Here is a 19,675-nt window from a genome sequence, read left to right as displayed (position 1 = left end):
GATGAAAACTAGTGTGGCCTCTCGAAAACACCATACCAGTGCTTTAAAAGTTAATCACAAAATTTCAACACAGCCCATTGTTCCTTGAGAGTATATACAGAACTAAATGCAGTGACTTTAACCAGAGACTGGACAACCATGTTCCTGGCAGATGCATCCACCTCTTCAGGGTACAATGAAATGACAGTGAATCAGATCTCAAGGCTAACAGTGGTCCTCACTAGGAGAGACTGCCTTCAGATACATACACGGAGGCTTGGTGGTCAATAATGTTCATTGCTTTTCACATGCAGAAATGTTCCTTTTGCATTTTATGTACAGAGGATTTTTTTCCTGGTTATATTTGTTTATTTATTGTTTCTGACTCTAATAACTACTTGGAAACTTATATAAAATAAGCTTTCTAAATTAAAGGTATGTTAAATGAAAGCTATTATGAAAAAAAAATCAAAAGGGAGAAGTAACCACCAATTAATACATATATAATCAAAATATGCAGACAAATGCAAACAGTAAAATATTATTTAACATTTAAAAAGCCACAGCATGGATAAACTTACATGTATACTAAGTAAAATAAGGTGGAAAAAAGGAATAAGTACTATCTGTGTCTATTTATATGTGGTGCTTTTGAACAGTGAAGCACAGACATCAAAGATACCTGCAGTTGCTTAGGGGGTAGTAGGGAGTAGTGCTCACTGAACATGGGTAGTAGTAATTTTATACCAAAGTAGCAATGCATTTAATCAACTATATACTTTTTTTTTTAAAGGTTATAGGGGCTGGAAAGATAGCTCAGTGGTTAAGAGCGCCGCCTGCTCTTCCAGGGGTCCCGAGTTCAATCCCCAGCAACCACATGGTGGCTCACAACCATCTATAATGAAATCTGATGCCCTCTTCTGGCCTGCAGGTATACATACAGGCAGAATACTGTATATATAATAATAAATTAATAAATATTTAATAAAAAGAAAATAACAAAAAAATAAAAAGGTTATAATGGTTATATTTTATCAGACATAGTTTACTGTAATACAAACGGGTTTTAATTTTTTTAAATTCCAGTAACAAACAAAAACTTGATCCACTGCCGTGAGAAAGGGTCATACCTGGCTGCTTGCCCCACACCCAACTCTCCAGGATTGATCTGGCTTTATACACAGGTGCAGGTGTCTCCTCTTCTTCCTTCTTCTCTTTGTCATTAAGATCTTCTTTCTTGGTTCCATTCTGAGTATCAACACCATCATCTGGAGAATTAAAAATGTTCAAGTCTATAACTTGTTTTTCAAAATGCAACAGTCAAGCAGGCTTGGTGGCTTACGCCTATAATGCCTTGCACATAAGTTCAAAGTCATCTTAAGGCAAACAGTAAGTTCCAGGCCAGCCTGGGCTACAGAGTGAGATCCTGTCTCAAAATAAGAAGAGCAGAAAAGAAAGGAAGAAGGAAGGAAAGAAAGAGAGGAAGGGCAAGCACATCTTATCAACCTCTACAAATGGTCTTCCCAAACATGTGAGGAGTTACCACAGCACACATCAGCAAATCAATATTTTAGGATTTAAAAGACATGGGGGCTGGAGAGATGGCTCAGAGGTTAAGAGTACTGACTACCCTTCCAGAGGACCTGAGTTCAATTCCCAGCTACCACATGGTGGCTCACAGCCATCTATAATGTGATCTGGTGCCCTCTTCTGGCCGGCAGTTGTACTGGCAGCCAGAGCACTGTATACATAATAAATTAAATAAATAAATCTTTTTTTAAAAGGCTCATTCAAAAAAACCATATAAATTAAAACTACAAATGTTTCAGCATAGTTTACTTAGTACTGAGTGAATACATATAAGGATTTTTTTAATTCTTTAAAGCATGAAGGTTTTCTTTTAATATTTTATCAAGATCCTACTAGATTTCACAACTGAGAAAGTTTGTCTTTAATATTTATCTATTTGGTCTTCACACAAATTTCTTTAATCCAGTAACTCAAAATTGCTGAATCACCAAAGGGAGAATTAAGGAGACACGGCTAAGATCCATTTTTAAGCATACCTCTACCACCAGCTGAGACCCGCTACTCTAGGAGACCACTATCACTGAGAACCACTACTCTAGGAGACCACTATCACTGAGAACCACTACTCTAGGAGACCACTATCACTGAGAACCACTACTCTAGGAGACCACTATCACTGAGAACCACTACTCTAGGAGACCACTATCACTGAGAACCACTACTCTAGGAGACCACTATCACTGAGAACCACTACTCTAGGAGACCACTATCACTGAGAACCACTACTCTAGGAAACCACTATCACTGAGATGGCAAGATAGCGCAATGAAGCCTGACTATCTGAATCAATCCCCAGAGCCCAGAGCTAGTCCTCTGATCCCCATATACATGCCATAGCACACAGACAACACACACACACACACACACACACACACACACACACACACACACACACACACTAAATGTTGAGGACCACTATCATTGGAGTATATAACTCAGGAGTTTTCTGTTAGCACCAACTCTATGCCCAGTAAATTAATTAAGTTCTGGTAGTAACTAGCTAGAGTCAGAACAGAACACACAGATTAAGGGCTCCGCCCCCACTTCAGATGCTAGTTCCAAGCAACAGATCCTGGGTACTGCACAACTTCTGCTGGCTTGACTATAAATAGTAGGCTCCATGACCCTTTCCTGCCTGATGGACATGGCTTGGCCATATTACTGTCATCCTCAGTTATAACCACCATGGCTACCACAGAATAACCCTAATTTGTTTTCCTGCTTCATTTACCAACAAACCATAATACACAAAACCACTGAGTAGTACATGGAGTTTTAAAAGTAGACGTTGGCTGCCAGGGTACACTTGACTCTTTGATAAGATCTTAAGATCAATAGGCACATTCTACCCATAATGAAGTAACTTCCCCCAAGCATAAATGAATCCCTCTTTTGACCCAAATTGTGGGATCTAACTGGTCTTGCTGCCACCAAGGATCACACTTCCTTAAGTACTAACAAACTGTGTTCTCTACAGTCTCTACAGTCCTACATCAGTCTGCCTCCCTGTCTTCCTTTTCATGGTACCTTGGAGTCTCTGTCCTCAGATTATTAGCAGTGGATTTTTCTGGAACAAACACCAAATGGCAAAGGGGAACAAACTAAATAAACAAAAAAGCCTCCCATTCTACTTACATAAAATAGAAGTCTGGGTACACAAAACACTATACTGATGTCTCAGGAGTAGATCAGTGGATGAAAGGTCTAAGAAGATGAAAGCAGCAATGCTGGGAGTTGGGACAATGATAAAACTGCATCAAGGTGGCGGCTATCGGAATCCACACGTGTGTTAAAGTTCAGTGTATTAGAGAGCGTAACTCTTACTTTCACTTCTTCAGGATGGAAAAATGTTGACAGTTAACAAGAAGACAAGAAGCATCTCCAAACACAGCTCAGGCTTTACTCTCAGGAGCATACTCAGAATGCTACAGCATGAACAAGATGAAGTCTCTCGAGAGCATGACGAACGTTACAATAATTAGGACCGCCAGCTCACAAAAAAACCTTACTTCAGTATTTACACTCTCTTTTTCACAACTGCAGAAACAGTTTTACACTAGAAACAAAACAAAAATTATCCAAACACACAGTAAACTTTAAAATGCTGTACACATGTGTGTATACTCATTCTCATTCCGCACCCCACACACACACAGACACACAGCAGAGGAAAAAAAGGTCAGGGGCTAACATTCTAAAGCCTCATCTGAGGACCAGCTAGCAACTGACTAATCTTAGGACTTTAAGACATTTCTGTCCAGTTAGGATGATGACATTTGTACAAATCACCCAAGGCCATCTTTGTTCAAACTACTGAATCTAGGATCTAGAGAGCTACTATTAACTGAATGGAAAAGGGCCCAAGACAAGCAAATTGACTGAATTCAAAGAAAACAAAATAACAGTCCAGCCAGATACTGTGGGCTAAACTCAAAATGTTGTACTGTTCACCTTTTGTGTATATCAATCCTAACTTTGGCATATCTTAAATACTAAAATGCTTTACTATTTAAATAAGTTTTGTAGGGCTGGAAATATGGCTCAGAGGTTAAAAGCACTGTCACTCTTCCAAAGGTCCTGAGTTCAATTCCCAGCAGCCACATGGTGACTCACAACAATCTACAATGAGATCTGGTGCCCTCTTCTGGTGTGTGGGCACACATTCGGGCAGAATACTGTATAAATAATAAATAAATAAATCTTTTTCTTAAAAAAAAAGTTCTTTAAAAAAAAATAATTTTTATAGGTTGAGTATAGCACAGACTCTGAGTGTTTGCCTAGCATGCTGGAAACCCTAGGCTGGATATAAAATAGAATTTGTTTTGTATTTGTTCCTATCAGCTTTGGGGCCAGCTAACCTGGGGCACACAGAGCAGCAGAAACAAGACTCTATCTCGAAAATCAAGGTAGAAGGAAAGCATTGAGTCCTGTAGCTATTCTCTGACCTCACATGGACACCTGTGTTCAACTATAAATACACACACACTAATAAATGAAAACTTTTTAATTAAATAAACTCAAGATAAAACCATGAAGGAAGCCAGGTCAGACACATCCAGGAACAGACACAAGTGATATAATAAACAAGTTGAGCCAAACTGTGGAAATGGGTTTGGATCCAGTCACTGTATATATCTTTCGGTTACTCTGTGTGTATTTGGAAATGCCCACATAAATACAAGAGACAGGGCTTGTTCTATTATATGATGTAACCAAAACATAAGCTAATAATACTTTTCCTCACATACTTTCCAATCCACAGTATACCAATTCATTCCACAAAGAAGAAAAGCTATGCATTCTAAAAGTAAGCTGGGCGTGGTGGTGCCCACCTTTAATCCCAGCGCTTGGGGGGCAGAGGCAGGCGAATCTCTGTGAGTTCAAGGCCAGCCTCATCTACAGAGTGTTCCAGGACACCCAAGGCTACGCAGAGAAACCCTGTCTCAAAGACAAACAAACAAAAATTACATTCTAAAAGTAACTTTTCTACACTGGAAGGACTAAACTCTGCAGTGAGCCTCAATGAAGCTTGTCACACACAACACATCCAGACTAGGTGCTGGCATCCATCCTTCTTTTAAAGTCCTAATGCTAATTTCAGTCACCAGGCAGATCAAGAACAACAAATGAGTCTTGTTGAATTTATCACTCCAGGCCTATACATGATTACCACTTACTGACAAAGGTTAATAGAGGAATCATTTTTATTCAATCTCACAATAATCAATATTTATAGTTAGATATGGGAAGATCTATGTCAAAATTAAAATGAGAAGTTACTCATAACTTCCTACAAGCTATACACTAATTAACACAAACAAAAAATCTGGACAGTTTGAAATATTAACTAACATCTTAGACAAAAATCACCAAAGGAAAAACAAAGCTCCAAAGACCAGTGCTCAAGTGCTCCTGTTTTCTAGTATATTACAAAGTTTTTATAAAATGCAATTTACACACACAAACAAATAAAGTTTATTTTTAAAGATGAGGGAGAAGATAGCTCAGCATACAAAAGACGTTTATCACTAAACCAGAAAACTTAAGTTAAAACCACAGGACTCATGGGCTGGAGAGATGGCTCAGAGGTTAAAGAGCACTGACCGCTCTTCCAAAGGTCCTGAGTTCAACTCCCAGCTAACAGATGGTGGCTCACAACCATCTATAATGAGATCTGGTGCTCTCTTCTGGTCTGCAGGCAGAATACTGTATACATAATCAACAAATCTTTTTTTAAAAATCCACAGGACTCATGCAACAGAAAGAACTAACTCTCACATGTTTGTCCCATGACATGTACACCACAGCACCTGTGTACGTACGTACACACACACACACACATACACACGTGCACGCGCACACATGCATTTTTAAATTTTTTACTTTAAAATGAAATTATAGTAGTATTTACAAAATAAAAAATATTCATTAAAAGTTCTTACCTTTTCTGGAAGGGAGCTCTCGATTTTGTGTTAATTCTGTTCCAGTGTACACAATTTCTCCATCTTTAACCATTTCATTCCACAGACCACAGAGGCCATCTCTTGTGAATGCAAGCTAGTAAATACAAAAAAGATAAACTTACCAAGAGATCAGTGTAAATCTTACTTAGTCACACATTTCACATTTTGACAATTTCACATGAGTACTCATCCACATCATTTCCACCCTTCTGCCCCTCCAACTACTGTGCCCGCCACTCCCTCTCAAAGTCATGACCTCTTCTCTTCCCTAAAGAGAAAAACTATACATTCTAAAAGTAAATCAGGCAATGGTGGTACATGCCTTTAGTCACAGCACTCAGGAGGCAAAGGCAGGTGGATCTCTGAGTTCAAGGCCAGCCTAGTCTACAAAGTGAGTTCCAGGACAGCCAGGGCTACACAGAGAAACCCTGTGCGGGTTGGAGGGGGGACATTTGCAATAAATTAAAGAAGACAAGATTCCTGCCGAATCTAAGAATACATAACAAATGTAAATTCAATTGCATAAGTAAATAATGGCATTCAAAGGAAAAAATTAAAAATAAAACCACCCTAGTTTGCACATCTGTTTCTGAAAAAAGATTCCCAGAGTTAGCAGCCACCACAAAGCAGGAAACGGAGGCATGGGAAACACCCTAAGTTGGTATGCATTCTGAAAACTGCAGGTACCAGGGAAGCCATCTTCTCTACTAAAGATGTACTTCAAGAGAATTATTTCAACCCAGGTGTACTCTTGTTATCGCAGTACTTAGGAGGCAGAAGCATAAGGTTAACTACAAATTTGAGGCCATCTCATGACTACAGAGTGAAATACTGTCTAAAAAAAGGAATGGAGAGAGGAAGAGAGGGAGGGAGGGAGGGAGGGAGGGAGGGAGGAAGGAAGGAAGGAAGGAAGGAAGGAAGGAAGGAAGGAAAAGTAGGTAAGGATAAAGCCGGGCATGGTGGCACACACCTATAATTCCAGCACTCAAGGATACAGAGACAGACAGCTCTCTGAGTTTATGGCCAACCTGGTCTACAAATCGAGTCCAGGACAGCCAAGGCTACACAGAGAAACTCTGTCTCAAAAAAAAAAAAAAGGAAGAAGGAGGAGGAGGAGGAAGAGGAGGGAGGGATTGATGAGGGGTGGGAGGGACAGACTTCTATTTGCCCGCTTTCTTTAAGAACTTACACATTTTATTTTGTATGTATGAATGTTTTGCCTGCGTGTACGTCTGTGCACTGTGTGCATATAGTACCTATAGAAGCCAGAAGAGGGGGCTGAATCCCTGGAACTGGAGTTACAGATAGTGGTGAATGGACATGTACGTGCAAGGAACCAAACCCACAGACCCTTCACAAAAGCAGCCAGTGCTCTTAACCACTGAGGCACCTCTCTAGCCCACCTGTCCATCTTCTATATAGGTCAGGGCCCTTTTTTTTTTTTTTTTTTTTTTTACAATTCTATCTCATTTCTTGGCAGGCACCGTCCTCATAAAGCATGCACTGCCTTCAACAGCAGTGTATTTAGAATAAATTAAGCACAAAAGGATGTCATGTATTCGCCTCATTACTGAATGCTTCTACACTTTTTTATATGTATGGGTGTGTACTTGTCTACGTTTATGTCTACCTCATATGTGCTAGAACCCACAGAGGCATAAAATTCCCTAGATCTAGAGTTCTAGAAAGTTGTAAGCCACTAGGTGGGTCCTGAGAATGAAACCCAGGTCTTCTGCAAGAGCAGTGAATACTGTTAACTGCTGAGCCATCTCTCCAGCCCTAAATTCTTCAGTTTTTTCCTCCAGTTCTTCATAGTTCTTTCCTACCTAATCTATACAAGATATTATTCAGATCTCACTGTTATAAAATTAGTCATGATGAATAATAATGGGGAATAAAATAGTCCCCAAAATTCTAGTCCTCTTGGATATACATTCAACTTGTGTTCTCTCGTAAGAAACTACATACAAGACCCATAAATAAGATGTTGTATCACACCACTAGCAAAAGAAACCTTATCTTTGGAGCCTACTTGATCAAATGAAAGCCCTTCCAAGAGTGTCTAAACAACCTCAGGAGATGCTCTCTTGGGGCCTAGGGGAAACAAATAGAGGTCTGCAGAATGCCAACAGAAAGAGCAGCCTCTGATGGACATCAAGTAACAACCACACGGGACTGTCAGTGAGGACTCTGAGGCCCAGATGAGGGCAAGGACCAGCCAGCAGAAGGCTGAGCTACATTGCAGCCACACTCCTGACCCATCAAAATGTTATAGTCACCAGAATATATGTGAATTGTTTTGTTAAACTTGTGTTTAGTAATTTGTTAGACAGTAATAGAAAACTAATTTGGCATTCTGCTTAGTTCCATAGACAAACTGTTTTTTCTCAGCACTATGCCGGTTACTGCTCACCTTACAAATAAGACAGCTTGAAACCCTAACACAGGGCTCTTGGTAAAAATAGCAACTGGCAGGAGAAAAGTAGGACCTCCTGAAAGAACACTCTGAGTACTCCCGCCTTGAGGCTAAATAAGGGAATAAGCATGGCTCCTAAGTGAGAGAATAGCAGTTAAGACCTACCAATGGAATCTAGTTCACACACAGGGCAAATGTCTGCAGGCAAAGAGGCTCAGACTCAAGGCTCAGGTGTGCTTTGCTACCGGAGTTACATTCAACCTACATGCTCAGATCTCGAGGGAGCCCATGAGTCTTACAAGTCTCCATGTAATTACAATTACAAAAGAGGAAGACAGAGAAAGATGAGGCTGTAAACTATCTCGTAAAGCCTGGCCTTATTAAAATACAACACTTGAGGACCAAGTGTTAAAATATGTAAGACTATGAAGGACATATCTCAAAGTACCATAATAATTATGCAGCAATTTCTTCAGAACTCAAGTTTTCCATCCAGAAAGGAAGAGAAACAGCTCATAAGGTTAAGAAGTGAACAACTTACAAGTCTCAGAAAGTCTTTGAAACTTAACAAGATTTACAAAGGCCCTCTTTGAGATTACAGAAACAGTAAAGACATGCCTAGAGAGGAGACTGTCGAGTCTATCAAGTCACCTGCAAACCATCCACAGAGCCCCAGGGTTAGTTTCCATGAATCCCCATTCAGACAGAGGTAAGCTTTTAGTGACACAGCAGCCTTTGACTCATGCATGGTCTATAAACCCAAGAAATTGTTAGATTTGGGTAGGAAAGTTACTTGGTTCTGTCATCAGCTCCCTATTTGGGATAAAGAGATGTCTGATGGCATCTCCCCTAGGAAGAGAAAGGGACAGAAGCTGTGTACATGGCAAATAATCTTTTGTTGGAAAGCAAAGATTAGCCATCTTAAGGAACACAATGTGAAGGATTACAGGAACTGATAATCAACAGACATGGAACATGAGCTCAAGCAATACAACACAATTGCAGCAGTGAGAACATCCACCAAGAAAGCATCAGGTAGTCTTAAGAAGGGCACTGCCTCAGTGGTTAAGGCATTATCTAAGAGTAATAGCTATATGGACCAACCTAACCAAGCATTATGTCAGAGCTTTGAAAACTGATCTCAAGCAATTAACGTGTATACCAAAGCAAAACTCATTTTTATTTTTTTATTTTCATACACATAAATACTAACCCCATACTCCCAGTCTTTGTTTATCACTTTTAAAAAAACAGCTAAACTAAACTAAATCCACTGCCAGATACTACAATGCATGCCTGTTCTCACCGACAATCAGAAGGCTGAAGCAGTTAGATTAAAATGTGTAAAGTAAGCCTAAGAAACAGAATGCTACTCCATAAAACAAAACCTAGAGTAAAATAGCATATTTATAATACTCAACATGTAGTCACTTTTTAGCAGACATATATCAATCTATACCTAGAGCAACTGATTAATGCAAATAACAGAATCATTCAAGATTGGTATCAGCGACTGACTCTGCAGATAGAAGCATTAAAAGCTCTATAAAAAGAATCCGAAGCCGGGCGTGGTGGCGCACGCCTGTAATCCCAGCACTCAGGAGGCAGAGGCAGGCGGATCGCTGTGAGTTCGAGGCCAGCCTGGTCTACAAAGTGAGTCCAGGATGGCCAAGGCTACACAGAGAAACCTGTCTCGAAAAACCAAAAAAAAAAAAAAAAAAAGAATCCGAATACTATAATGAGAACTTTAATCGTACAGTGCTATCCCAGTGTTTGCTCCTACGCCCTAAACACACAAAGAATCCATGCTGATCCTTCCATGACCACACTGGGCCACAAGCTCTGTGTGGATCTACAGTCATGTGCTATCCAAGAACTTCCTTTCTCTACTCATGCCTCAAGAGCCCAGGAGAAATCTTCCTGAGGTACTCTCTCAAGTTCAGGCTGATCTCACATATGTGAGGCAAGCACTCTACCACTAAACTATATCTCCAAATTTCTCACCCTTTCTTTCCTCCCTTTTCTTTCTTCCCCCTCCCCTTACTCCCTAACTCACTTTGAAATTTTTGAGATAGTGCCTTACTGAGGTGAGGTGCCCAGGCTGACCTCAAACTCAGTCTTTTGCACCAGGAAGGCCATGAATTTACAACCCTTCTGCTCCAGTTTCCTAAGAGGCTGGAGTTATAGGTCTGTCCCACCAGAGTTTGTGTCCTTTTTTCCCTGAAGACACATTTTAGGACCTGAATGAATTTGGTTCCCAACACACATGTCAGATCAAGCACAACGGCCTGTAACTCCAGCCTGGAGAGCAAATGTGCTGTTTGGGAACCCACACACTCCTGGTAGATACTCACTCAGACATACATTAAAAACAAAAATAAACATGTTTTTAATTAGAAAAGACTAACAAGATTTACCGAGCTCAAAATAATTAAAAGCATCAATAGAAAGTCACATTGTCAACAAAAACTATTATAGAAAATCATTACCAACTATTTTGCACTGCAAACACTGAAAAATTTGGAGGGAGTTGATAGATAGGGATTTTTAAATCAAGTCTCAAAATATTTACAACAAAAATGAAAAACAGAAAGAACTCCAGAAGAGAACAACTGCATTTTGTTCTAACTTTTCCACATTCTCCATACACCTCCACAAAGAAATTTATCCTATCTCACTATCTGGACCTGGTATCACACTGTGCTCCAGGAATTCAAGCCTTTGCATCTTCTTAAAGGCAAGCAATGCTTTCTGTTACCTTTTTTTAGTTCGTTAACATCCCACCCTGACTTGACATTGGTTGGCTGGTTGGTTGGTTGCCTTGCTTGCTTGCCTGCTTGTTTTGGGTTTTCGAGAAAGGGTTTCTCTGTGTAGTACTGGATGTCCTGAAACTCACCTTGTAGATCAGGCTGAATTCAAACTCACAGAGATCACCTACCTCTGCCTCCTGAGTGCTTGGATTAAAGGCACCTGGCCTTGACATTATTTTTGCTAGAAACCTGATTAGATATATAGTATCCAACCTTTCACAACTTAATGGTTCACAGTAAACAATAGCTGGCTAGCTCTTTTGTTTTTTTCCAGCACTGCTCACATTACATATCACATGATCTCTGCTTAGCTATCAATCTAGCTTAAGCACTTTTGAGCAGGCGCTGTTTTTCATCCTACCTCCATAATATTTAACACATCAAGAGGGAACGTTTTCAAGAATATTCACAAACTAGAAAGTCAACTTTTCATTGTTTTTCAAAAAATACTTTAATATTTACCTTCCTGAATAAGTATAATGTTCAAATAGCTCTGGCCATGCTACCATGAAAAATGATAAACCACTGTGCTGGCTGGTTTTTAATAACCTAACACAAACCTAGACATAATACTTAGATGAGGAAACAATTGAGAAAATGTCCGAGGGCAAGCCTGATGGGAATTTTCTTAATAGTGATGGATGTGGGAGGGCCCAGACCACTGTGGGTGATACCAGCCCCAGGCATGTGGTTCTGGAGTATATAAGAAAGCGGGATGAGCAACCCTTGGGAAACAAGCCAGTCAGGAGAACCCATCCATGGTCTCTGCTTCAGTTTCTGCCTCTAGGCTTCTGCCCTGACTTCGTTGGATGATGGGCTACAAACTGTAATCCTTTCCTCCTCAAGTTGATTTTTGTCATAGTGTTTTATTACAAGAGAAACCCTAACTAAGACAGAAATTGGTACTAAGAGTGAGGCATTGTTATGATAGCTGATTATGTGTTTTGGGAAGGATTATGGTAGTATTTTGGAATCTGGGGCCAGAAAAGCCACTGACCACTCAGAGCTCAATTGGCTGATCTGTGGAAGCTTGGACAATTAAAATACTGAAAGCAATGCAGACCACAGAAGCCTAGCTGGAGAAGCTTCAGAAATAAGCAAGACTCCAGCAGGGCTATTTGTGTGATAAAGTATTAAACATTCGTGAATCTAGTCAACTAAATTGGCTATGATTAAGAGACAGGAACCACTAATGTGAAACCATTGCTTTGCTGGGACACTAGATGCTGCTCAGCTGAAGCTGAGGAATTAGCAACGACTAATAGCATCACTGAGGTGCTACCTTCTGGGAAATGTTTCCTCAAGGTCAACACACAGAAGCTGTAGACAAGATCTTAGTGATCTTGGTACAAGAGTCTCCCTGGTAGTGCTGGTTTTGAAGGCACGTGGTACTGAAAGGGGCTGGAAGAGGCCATTGGTAAAAGTGCGGCCTCAATAGCAGTGAAAACCCCAGGACTAAAGGAGTATAGTGCAGCCTGAAATTTGGCATCATGTGGCAGGGTTACAGTCCCTGAAGAGGACCCAGAAGGGGCTACTGAAGAAGGTGCAGCCTAGTTACAGTGAAGATCACAGATTTTGGAGACACCAGTGTAAGGAGACAACCATCAATGACCATAGCAGCTGTGAAATGGAGCCAGCCTGAGCCTAAAGGAGGAGCTGTGTGTACAGAGGATGGCAAAGGCAGACAAGTACCCATGCCATGCCCTTTGGTGCCTAGAAGATCATGAGTCCCAGAACTCTGACAGTGACTTTACACTGTTGGGCTTTTAGTTTTGCTTTGATCTGATTATGACTGTGCCCTGGCTCTTCCCTCTTGGGATAAAAAAGTATGACACTTATTTTTTATTTTACACAAAATAAAAAGCCAAACTTACTGCTAGTTTTAAAAATTAAAATTAAAATGGGCTGGGTTAAAGATGGCTGTTCTTCCAAAGGTCCTGAGTTTAATCTGCAGCATCAACATGGTGGCTCATAAGCATCTATAGTGAGATCTGGTGCCCTCTTCTGGCATGCAGGCACAGTCAATAAATAAATCTTTAAAATAAAATTAAAATGGCTAGAGAGAAGGCTCAGTAAGAGCACTAGCTGCTCTTCTAGAATTAAAATCTAAAAAAAAAAATTTTTTCTTGAAAACATGGCAGAAGAATGTACAATCACTTCAAAAATATTTAAAATTAACTAAAAAACAAAGATGAAAGCAGGAAAGGAGAAGTATAATACACAGAGATTATAATAAGGGGATGCATGAATACTAAGGTTAAAATTCTAAACTGGAAAATAACACATTGTTTTAAAATAAGTTATGATATTCCGATTAACTATATGCTGAAAGTTACACAAAGATATATATTGCTTTTCTTTTCATTCCTATTCTATTTCTTTACCAAAGCAAGTTTGGTCTGTTTAATAGCAAGACTACCAGTTACTGGAAACACATAGTGAAGCACTGTCTTTTGGGTGTGTTCCTTTAACCTGAATAGTAAGAGTCAAATTTCTATTTGAAGATTATTTTTAATAACAGCATAGGAAACATCCAAGTTAATAACTCTGCATAATGCTTTGATTCAACCCAACAAAATGTCACATGCAAAAATAGCAAACTCTCCCTTTCATTACGGAATTCTACTAACAATACTATTCTATTGAGGCAACAATACTTAGATATAATAGGAAAAGAGACTCCCCAAAACATCAAGTTACACTGACTACATTATTTTATTTAAGCCTATCAGCAACCAGCCTGATAATTAGTCAAAACCCGCAAAAATAGCATTTGTTAAATATCCATGCTTATACGCCTTTTGATCTTCTGATATGTCTAAGCATATGACAATATTTATATTCAACGTTTAATTTTTAAGTTCACTTTCAAACCTGACCATTTTAAGTTGATGACTGAGAGTCAAATGGTCCAGATTTACCTACTGATATAACTAAAAAACTATGAAGGCATTATGCTAAGTGAAGAGTTAATCTCAGAAAAATCGTATACCATATGATAATCTCAAAATAACAACTCTATAGCAGATCAATTCTCAGGGTCAGAACCTACAGATTGTGGTGAAAGTCACTACAAAGTGGCAGCAGATCACTCTGGTGGTGATGGTTCATGAACTGACATTACAACAGAATGGCACAGAACTGTGCACATAAACTGTAATACCATAAATCTACTGATTCTGGTATTATACCAGTTAAATAAAATATTACCACTGGGGGCGTCTGGTAAAATGGAGCACATTGATATTACTTTGTTGGCAACTTTCTGAATCTATCACTATTTTCAAAACTAAAAGGTTTTAAAAAATGCTTCATGCATATCTAATTTCATGTGCCATTTCAAACAACCCTTAAATAGAAAATTCCTGAGTGCAGCTTATGTAAGAAAGAACAACAAATTACTATTCTAGACTCGTACTTAGCCTTTCATCAAGATTGGGAGGGGAAAAGTTTTAAGAAAACAATTCTAAAGGTATAATATACTACATTCAGTTCCTTTATACAATTTTCTTTTTGGTTCACTGAAAAACTACAATTACTTCAGATAAACAGTAATGTGGCCATGCATCTTAGCACTTTATTATATTGCCTTTACAAGAGGTCTATGCAGGAAAGCTAGATTCCTCAATAAATCTATATAAAAATTAGGAATGTTAAAATTAAAGCGAGGAGAGATTTTCAGCATGTGTATGTGTTTATGCATGTGTATGGGTACATTAATGTGTACCGGTGCACACACAAATGTGTCTGGAAAGCCGGGCACGATGGTACAACGCCTTTAATCCCAGCACTCGGGAGGCAGAGCAGGCGGATCGCTGTGAGTTTAAGGCCAGCCTGGTCTACAAAGTGAGCTCAGGATAGCCAAGGCCACACAGAGAAACCATGTCTCCGGGAAAAAAAAAAAAAAAGAAGTGTCTTGAGAACAGAAATTGGTATCAGGTCTCTGCTCATGCTCATCAATCCTATCAATTCTTTACTTACTGACACAGGGACTCCTGTTTGAGCCCAGACCTGTCTTTCAGTTAGTCTAGTTATTGAACTTGTCTGGGAATCTTTACAGGAGGGCCATCATGGCCAGTTGCCAGTTACATAGGTGATGGAAATCACAGCTTGTGTCCTCATTCTTGTACAACAAGCTCTTTTCTGACTGAGCCACTTCTCCAGCCCACAGTACTTCATATATGTACACACATATATAAGTGTGTGTGTGTGTGTGTGTGTGTGTGTGTGTGTGTGTGTGTAAAAACCAGAGAGGTGTTTGGCATACAGTGGGCACTACATTAAAAACTGCTGGTTGTAAAGAACTAGGCCTGACATGTTAATATCTATAATAAAGTAGTCAAGGATTAATGTTCATTATTCACATTTTAAAAGTATTCATACTTGAAAGGACAGTGGTGGCACACGCCTTTAATCCCAGAACTCACGTGGCAGAGACAGGATGATCTCTGTGAGTTCAAGGCCAGCCTGGTCTACAGAGTGAGTTCCAGGACAGCCAGGGCTACACAGAGAAACCCGTCTCAAAAAAACAACATAAAGTTTTCATACTTCAAAAATATCTCCTTTCTAAAGTTACTAAAAATTTCTTGAGTATTTCAAACAAAATAAGCTTACAAAAATAAACTTCCTAGTTGTACATATCTATACACACATGCATATGTCTTTCCCACATACTACTTATTAACTGTATGTCAGTGAATGCAGAAGCCTAAGAAAAGAATGAAGAGTCTCTCAATCCAGGAGAGCAGCCCTCCCCACCCCTCCAGCCCCACATAAAGGTAAAGTCTGCCATCATAAGATGTGTATGTGCACTGTCTGACAGGATCCTATACAGTGATGCTGCGTCTACGCCTTAGGAAAGAATAGCATGCATTCCTCATATTTAACACTAACACTGGATAAAACTACACAATCACCTTTCCATGCTATTTAAATATGTGTAACAGCAAACACATTCTTCCCGTAATGTATAACCAAAATCTAGTCACTTGTTTTTAGGAGACAGTGGGAAGACTTGTAAAAAATAAAATAATAATAATAATAATAATAATAATAATAATAATAATAATAATAAAGTATTAACACATTATGATGATGATGATGATGAAGAAGAAGATGATGTCTATAAATGACCAAATGTTAGTCTCACACTGAATAAGTACATAAAGTGACATATACTCTAAGACATGAATGGAGCATCATTTTTTATATACTGGCTCTTCAGAGACGATTAATATATTATTAAGCTGGTTGTATATCAAAATACTAAAATTCATATTTGGCAGTTATTTAGTTGTGATTACTAAAGGGGGAAAAACCAATTTCATTAGGTAAAGGGGGGAATCTCTGTTTTTGTTTGATGTAGGGTTTTTTGGTATGGTCTTAGGGTTTAGGGGTTTTCTGCATTGGTAACAATCTAAACCAAGGCCTTGAACACACTAGGAATCCACTCTACCACTTAGCTAAACTTCCAACCCTTAGCATAGTTTCTTTATTTCAACAAGTGTCTCAAAATATGTAAACTCCAAAAAGCAAATCTTAAAACATTTGTCTTGTAGTAGGGAGTAGACTGAGCAGGTAAAAATCATTGCCGAGAGCACCTGACAATCTGAGTTTAGGCCTATCCTTGCAACTCTTAGAGCATGTCTGTAATCTCCGTATTCCTACAGGAAGACAGGAAGTTGAGGCAGGAGAATTTCCCTGGAAGCATACAGGCCAACCAGCCTGGGGTACAGAGCAGCAAATCAGAAGGGAAACAACGTGGAAGTTCAGGACTGATACTGAGGTTGTCCTCCAACCTCTACACACACAGATGACACATGCATACCCTCACACATGAACACATCATTGTATACACAGAAAAATAAAACTTAAATGTTTCTTAAAGTTTTTCTGACTCTCAATATTCCAGATATAAAAAGTTACTCTCAAGTGCTTCAATTGCTGTTCCTTATCAGAACAAGACAGCTCCCACGACACTTTCAAAGAAAGCTTCCAATCCCAATTGGTCCAACATTTCAGTCTGTCCCACACAGGACTTTAATTAAACCTGGAATTTCTCAACATTTAGAAACTGGACCACAAATGCTATTTCTAGCTTGTTTAACCATTTCCCCAATTTTATTTGGGCCTCTACAAAGATATTATTCATCCCAAATCAGCCAGAAGAACCCTAGGAGAATGATGCCCCATTTCCTTTACGGGGGGTTAGGTAGGGTTTTGGTTGTTTTCCTGGGCTAGAAAGGGTTATTATTAATGAGAGTTGGTTACAAGTTATTATTGGTCTTATTTAGATAGAAAACAAGGTTAGTCAGTGGTGTCTCTCTTTTCCTTTATCTTACATTCTTAGGTTTGTAGATGGGGTTGAAAAGAAAGAAGGAGGAATATGGAAATATATAGGGAAGATAGAACAAAAAGTAGATTAGTGAATCTACTCTTCAACTTAATGTCTCCATTGTCACTCACAAGGTTATTTTTAATTCACTGGAAGATAATTTTGTATATAGATGCAAAATAAGCTTAATTCTAGAATTCAAATGTAAAATTATTCTTCACATACATATTTCTACTCTGAGGTATTGTACCCATATATCTCAATTATAATACAAGGTTTACTTTCAATACTTTGAAAGTGCTATTGCAAGCTGTTTAGGATGAATAAGTTATACAAGTTAATTGTTAGTTGATCAAATCATAGTCATGTCAATTACTAGTCTATTTTTATCACAAGAATATATATCTTAGGTGCGGCAGATATATATGATTCTATAGAAAGGTAACGTAGGATAGTTAGATAAGGTTTCAAAATCCTCAGAACCATGCAGAATATGGCATTTTAAAATGTTTTTATTACTTTAAAGATTCAATGACAATGAGGCAACACCCAGCCTACCTCAAAGATGATGATGAGCATCAAAGAACCTCCTTATGGAGATCGCTTCAAATGTGGCAAACAAGCCACTGGGGAGAATGTCCTTGTTTCTACCACAGACAGAATTCTGCCTAAAAATGGGCAAGTTTGGATGCAAGCAGAGTCAATAGCCAAACTCTGCCAATACAGGGTAAGTAAGTACTCAACAGTTTCTGTCTCACAAATAAATCTGTCAGATATATTGGGCCAGAAGGCTAAAGATGATGTTCCAACATCATAGAGTTTTTTGGGTGACTATTCAGGTAGCAAACTGTCTCTGTCATCTTCTCATTTGGAAAGCTACTAACCTGCACTCCCGGCATACTCAGGTAATCAAGTTTATTTCTTAAGTCTCTGATGGGAGTTGAAGACCAGGTAGCTTAATTTTACAATGAAGCTTAGCTGTTCAGGGGTTAAGATGTTTTTAGGTCTAGATAGATGTTTTAAGTTGATAATTACAAGATGTGATGGAGGCTGATTTACATTCAGAATTTTAGAAGCACCGAGATAGGAAAGATGTTTTCTTCAAGACTATCAAACACAAATAGCCAGAACACTAAGAATGTAACATTTATATAATTCCTGATGGTGTCATGGTTCTTCTTGCTATAGATAGTTTATTGTATATATGTATAATAATATAAATGTATATATAAAAATAAAAATGTTTAATTAAGAAAAAAAGGAAAAAAAAGAAGTTATTCATTTCTCACCTCTCCAACCTGTTTATAAAAAAACAACAGAAAGCAGACACTAACAGCTAAACAAGAAGAAGTATTTAAGCCACAAGAGGACGAGAACTACCAAGCCACTTCTTAAGTCCCCTTAGCCCAGTCCTATCTAGCAGCACACCAGGAATAACAAATTATCATATACAACAGCCCTCGACACTTGGTCTCATACCTGCTAGCACTAAGCCTTTGTTTAGAGGTAAAAGGAAATCAGACAGTAACACTTCATATAAACCTCCAGTATCAAATGCTGCTTACACTGTTTGACAGTAATGAATGCTATATAATGTGCTCTAAGTGAGACTATTATAAAAAGTTGATTATTGACAATAGTTAATGTGGTTAGTGCTCTCACACTCCACCCCCACCCTGCGCCAAAAAAAAAAAAAAGGAAGAAAGAACAATGGAAACATTTCAGACACCTTTTTATGCTGGTGATATGGAGAGCCAAAAGTACTCTTCAAAACTAGTCACAAACAACAGTAGCTTATAAGTAACTATCTACAAAAATTGGGTTGTGATTACTTATTTCATAATTTCCTGACGCTTTATGATTACTTTATGAAACATTACAGTCACAGTCCAGCACTCTGTTTCTCGTGCTCCTGGTGTAAAAATCTGAGCATTTCTCTTAATTACATCTATAATATATATATAAAGCCAATAGCCCAACTAAAATTTCATCCCTCCAGATGCACAAACACAAAATCGCAGAAAATGATAACTTACTACGTATCACTTCACTGCTTCCCTTTAACCCCAGCACTCAAGAGGCA

At 38.8% G+C, this 19,675-nt stretch overlaps 1 protein-coding gene across 2 annotated transcripts in view; it reads right to left on the bottom strand.

Annotated features, from left to right (window-relative positions):
• HERC2 (HECT and RLD domain containing E3 ubiquitin protein ligase 2) overlaps nucleotides 1-19,675 on the bottom strand; it is a 176,555-nt gene that overhangs the window by 155,494 nt on the left and 1,386 nt on the right. For both annotated transcript variants that reach the window (XM_084771347.1, XM_084771348.1), the window contains exons 3-4: nucleotides 6,012-6,126; nucleotides 1,110-1,247 (exon numbers count right to left, since the gene is read on the bottom strand). In XM_084771347.1, the coding sequence (XP_084627473.1) occupies nucleotides 1,110-1,247; nucleotides 6,012-6,126 (253 nt within the window). The remainder of the gene's footprint in view (nucleotides 1-1,109; nucleotides 1,248-6,011; nucleotides 6,127-19,675) is intronic.

Source organism: Acomys minous (assembly GCF_964271855.1).
Source record: "Acomys minous genome assembly, chromosome: 2".
NCBI lineage: Eukaryota > Metazoa > Chordata > Mammalia > Rodentia > Muridae > Acomys > Acomys minous.
The sequence above is the reverse complement of the archived record's forward strand: the minus strand, read 5'-3'. Positions and strand labels throughout refer to the sequence as shown.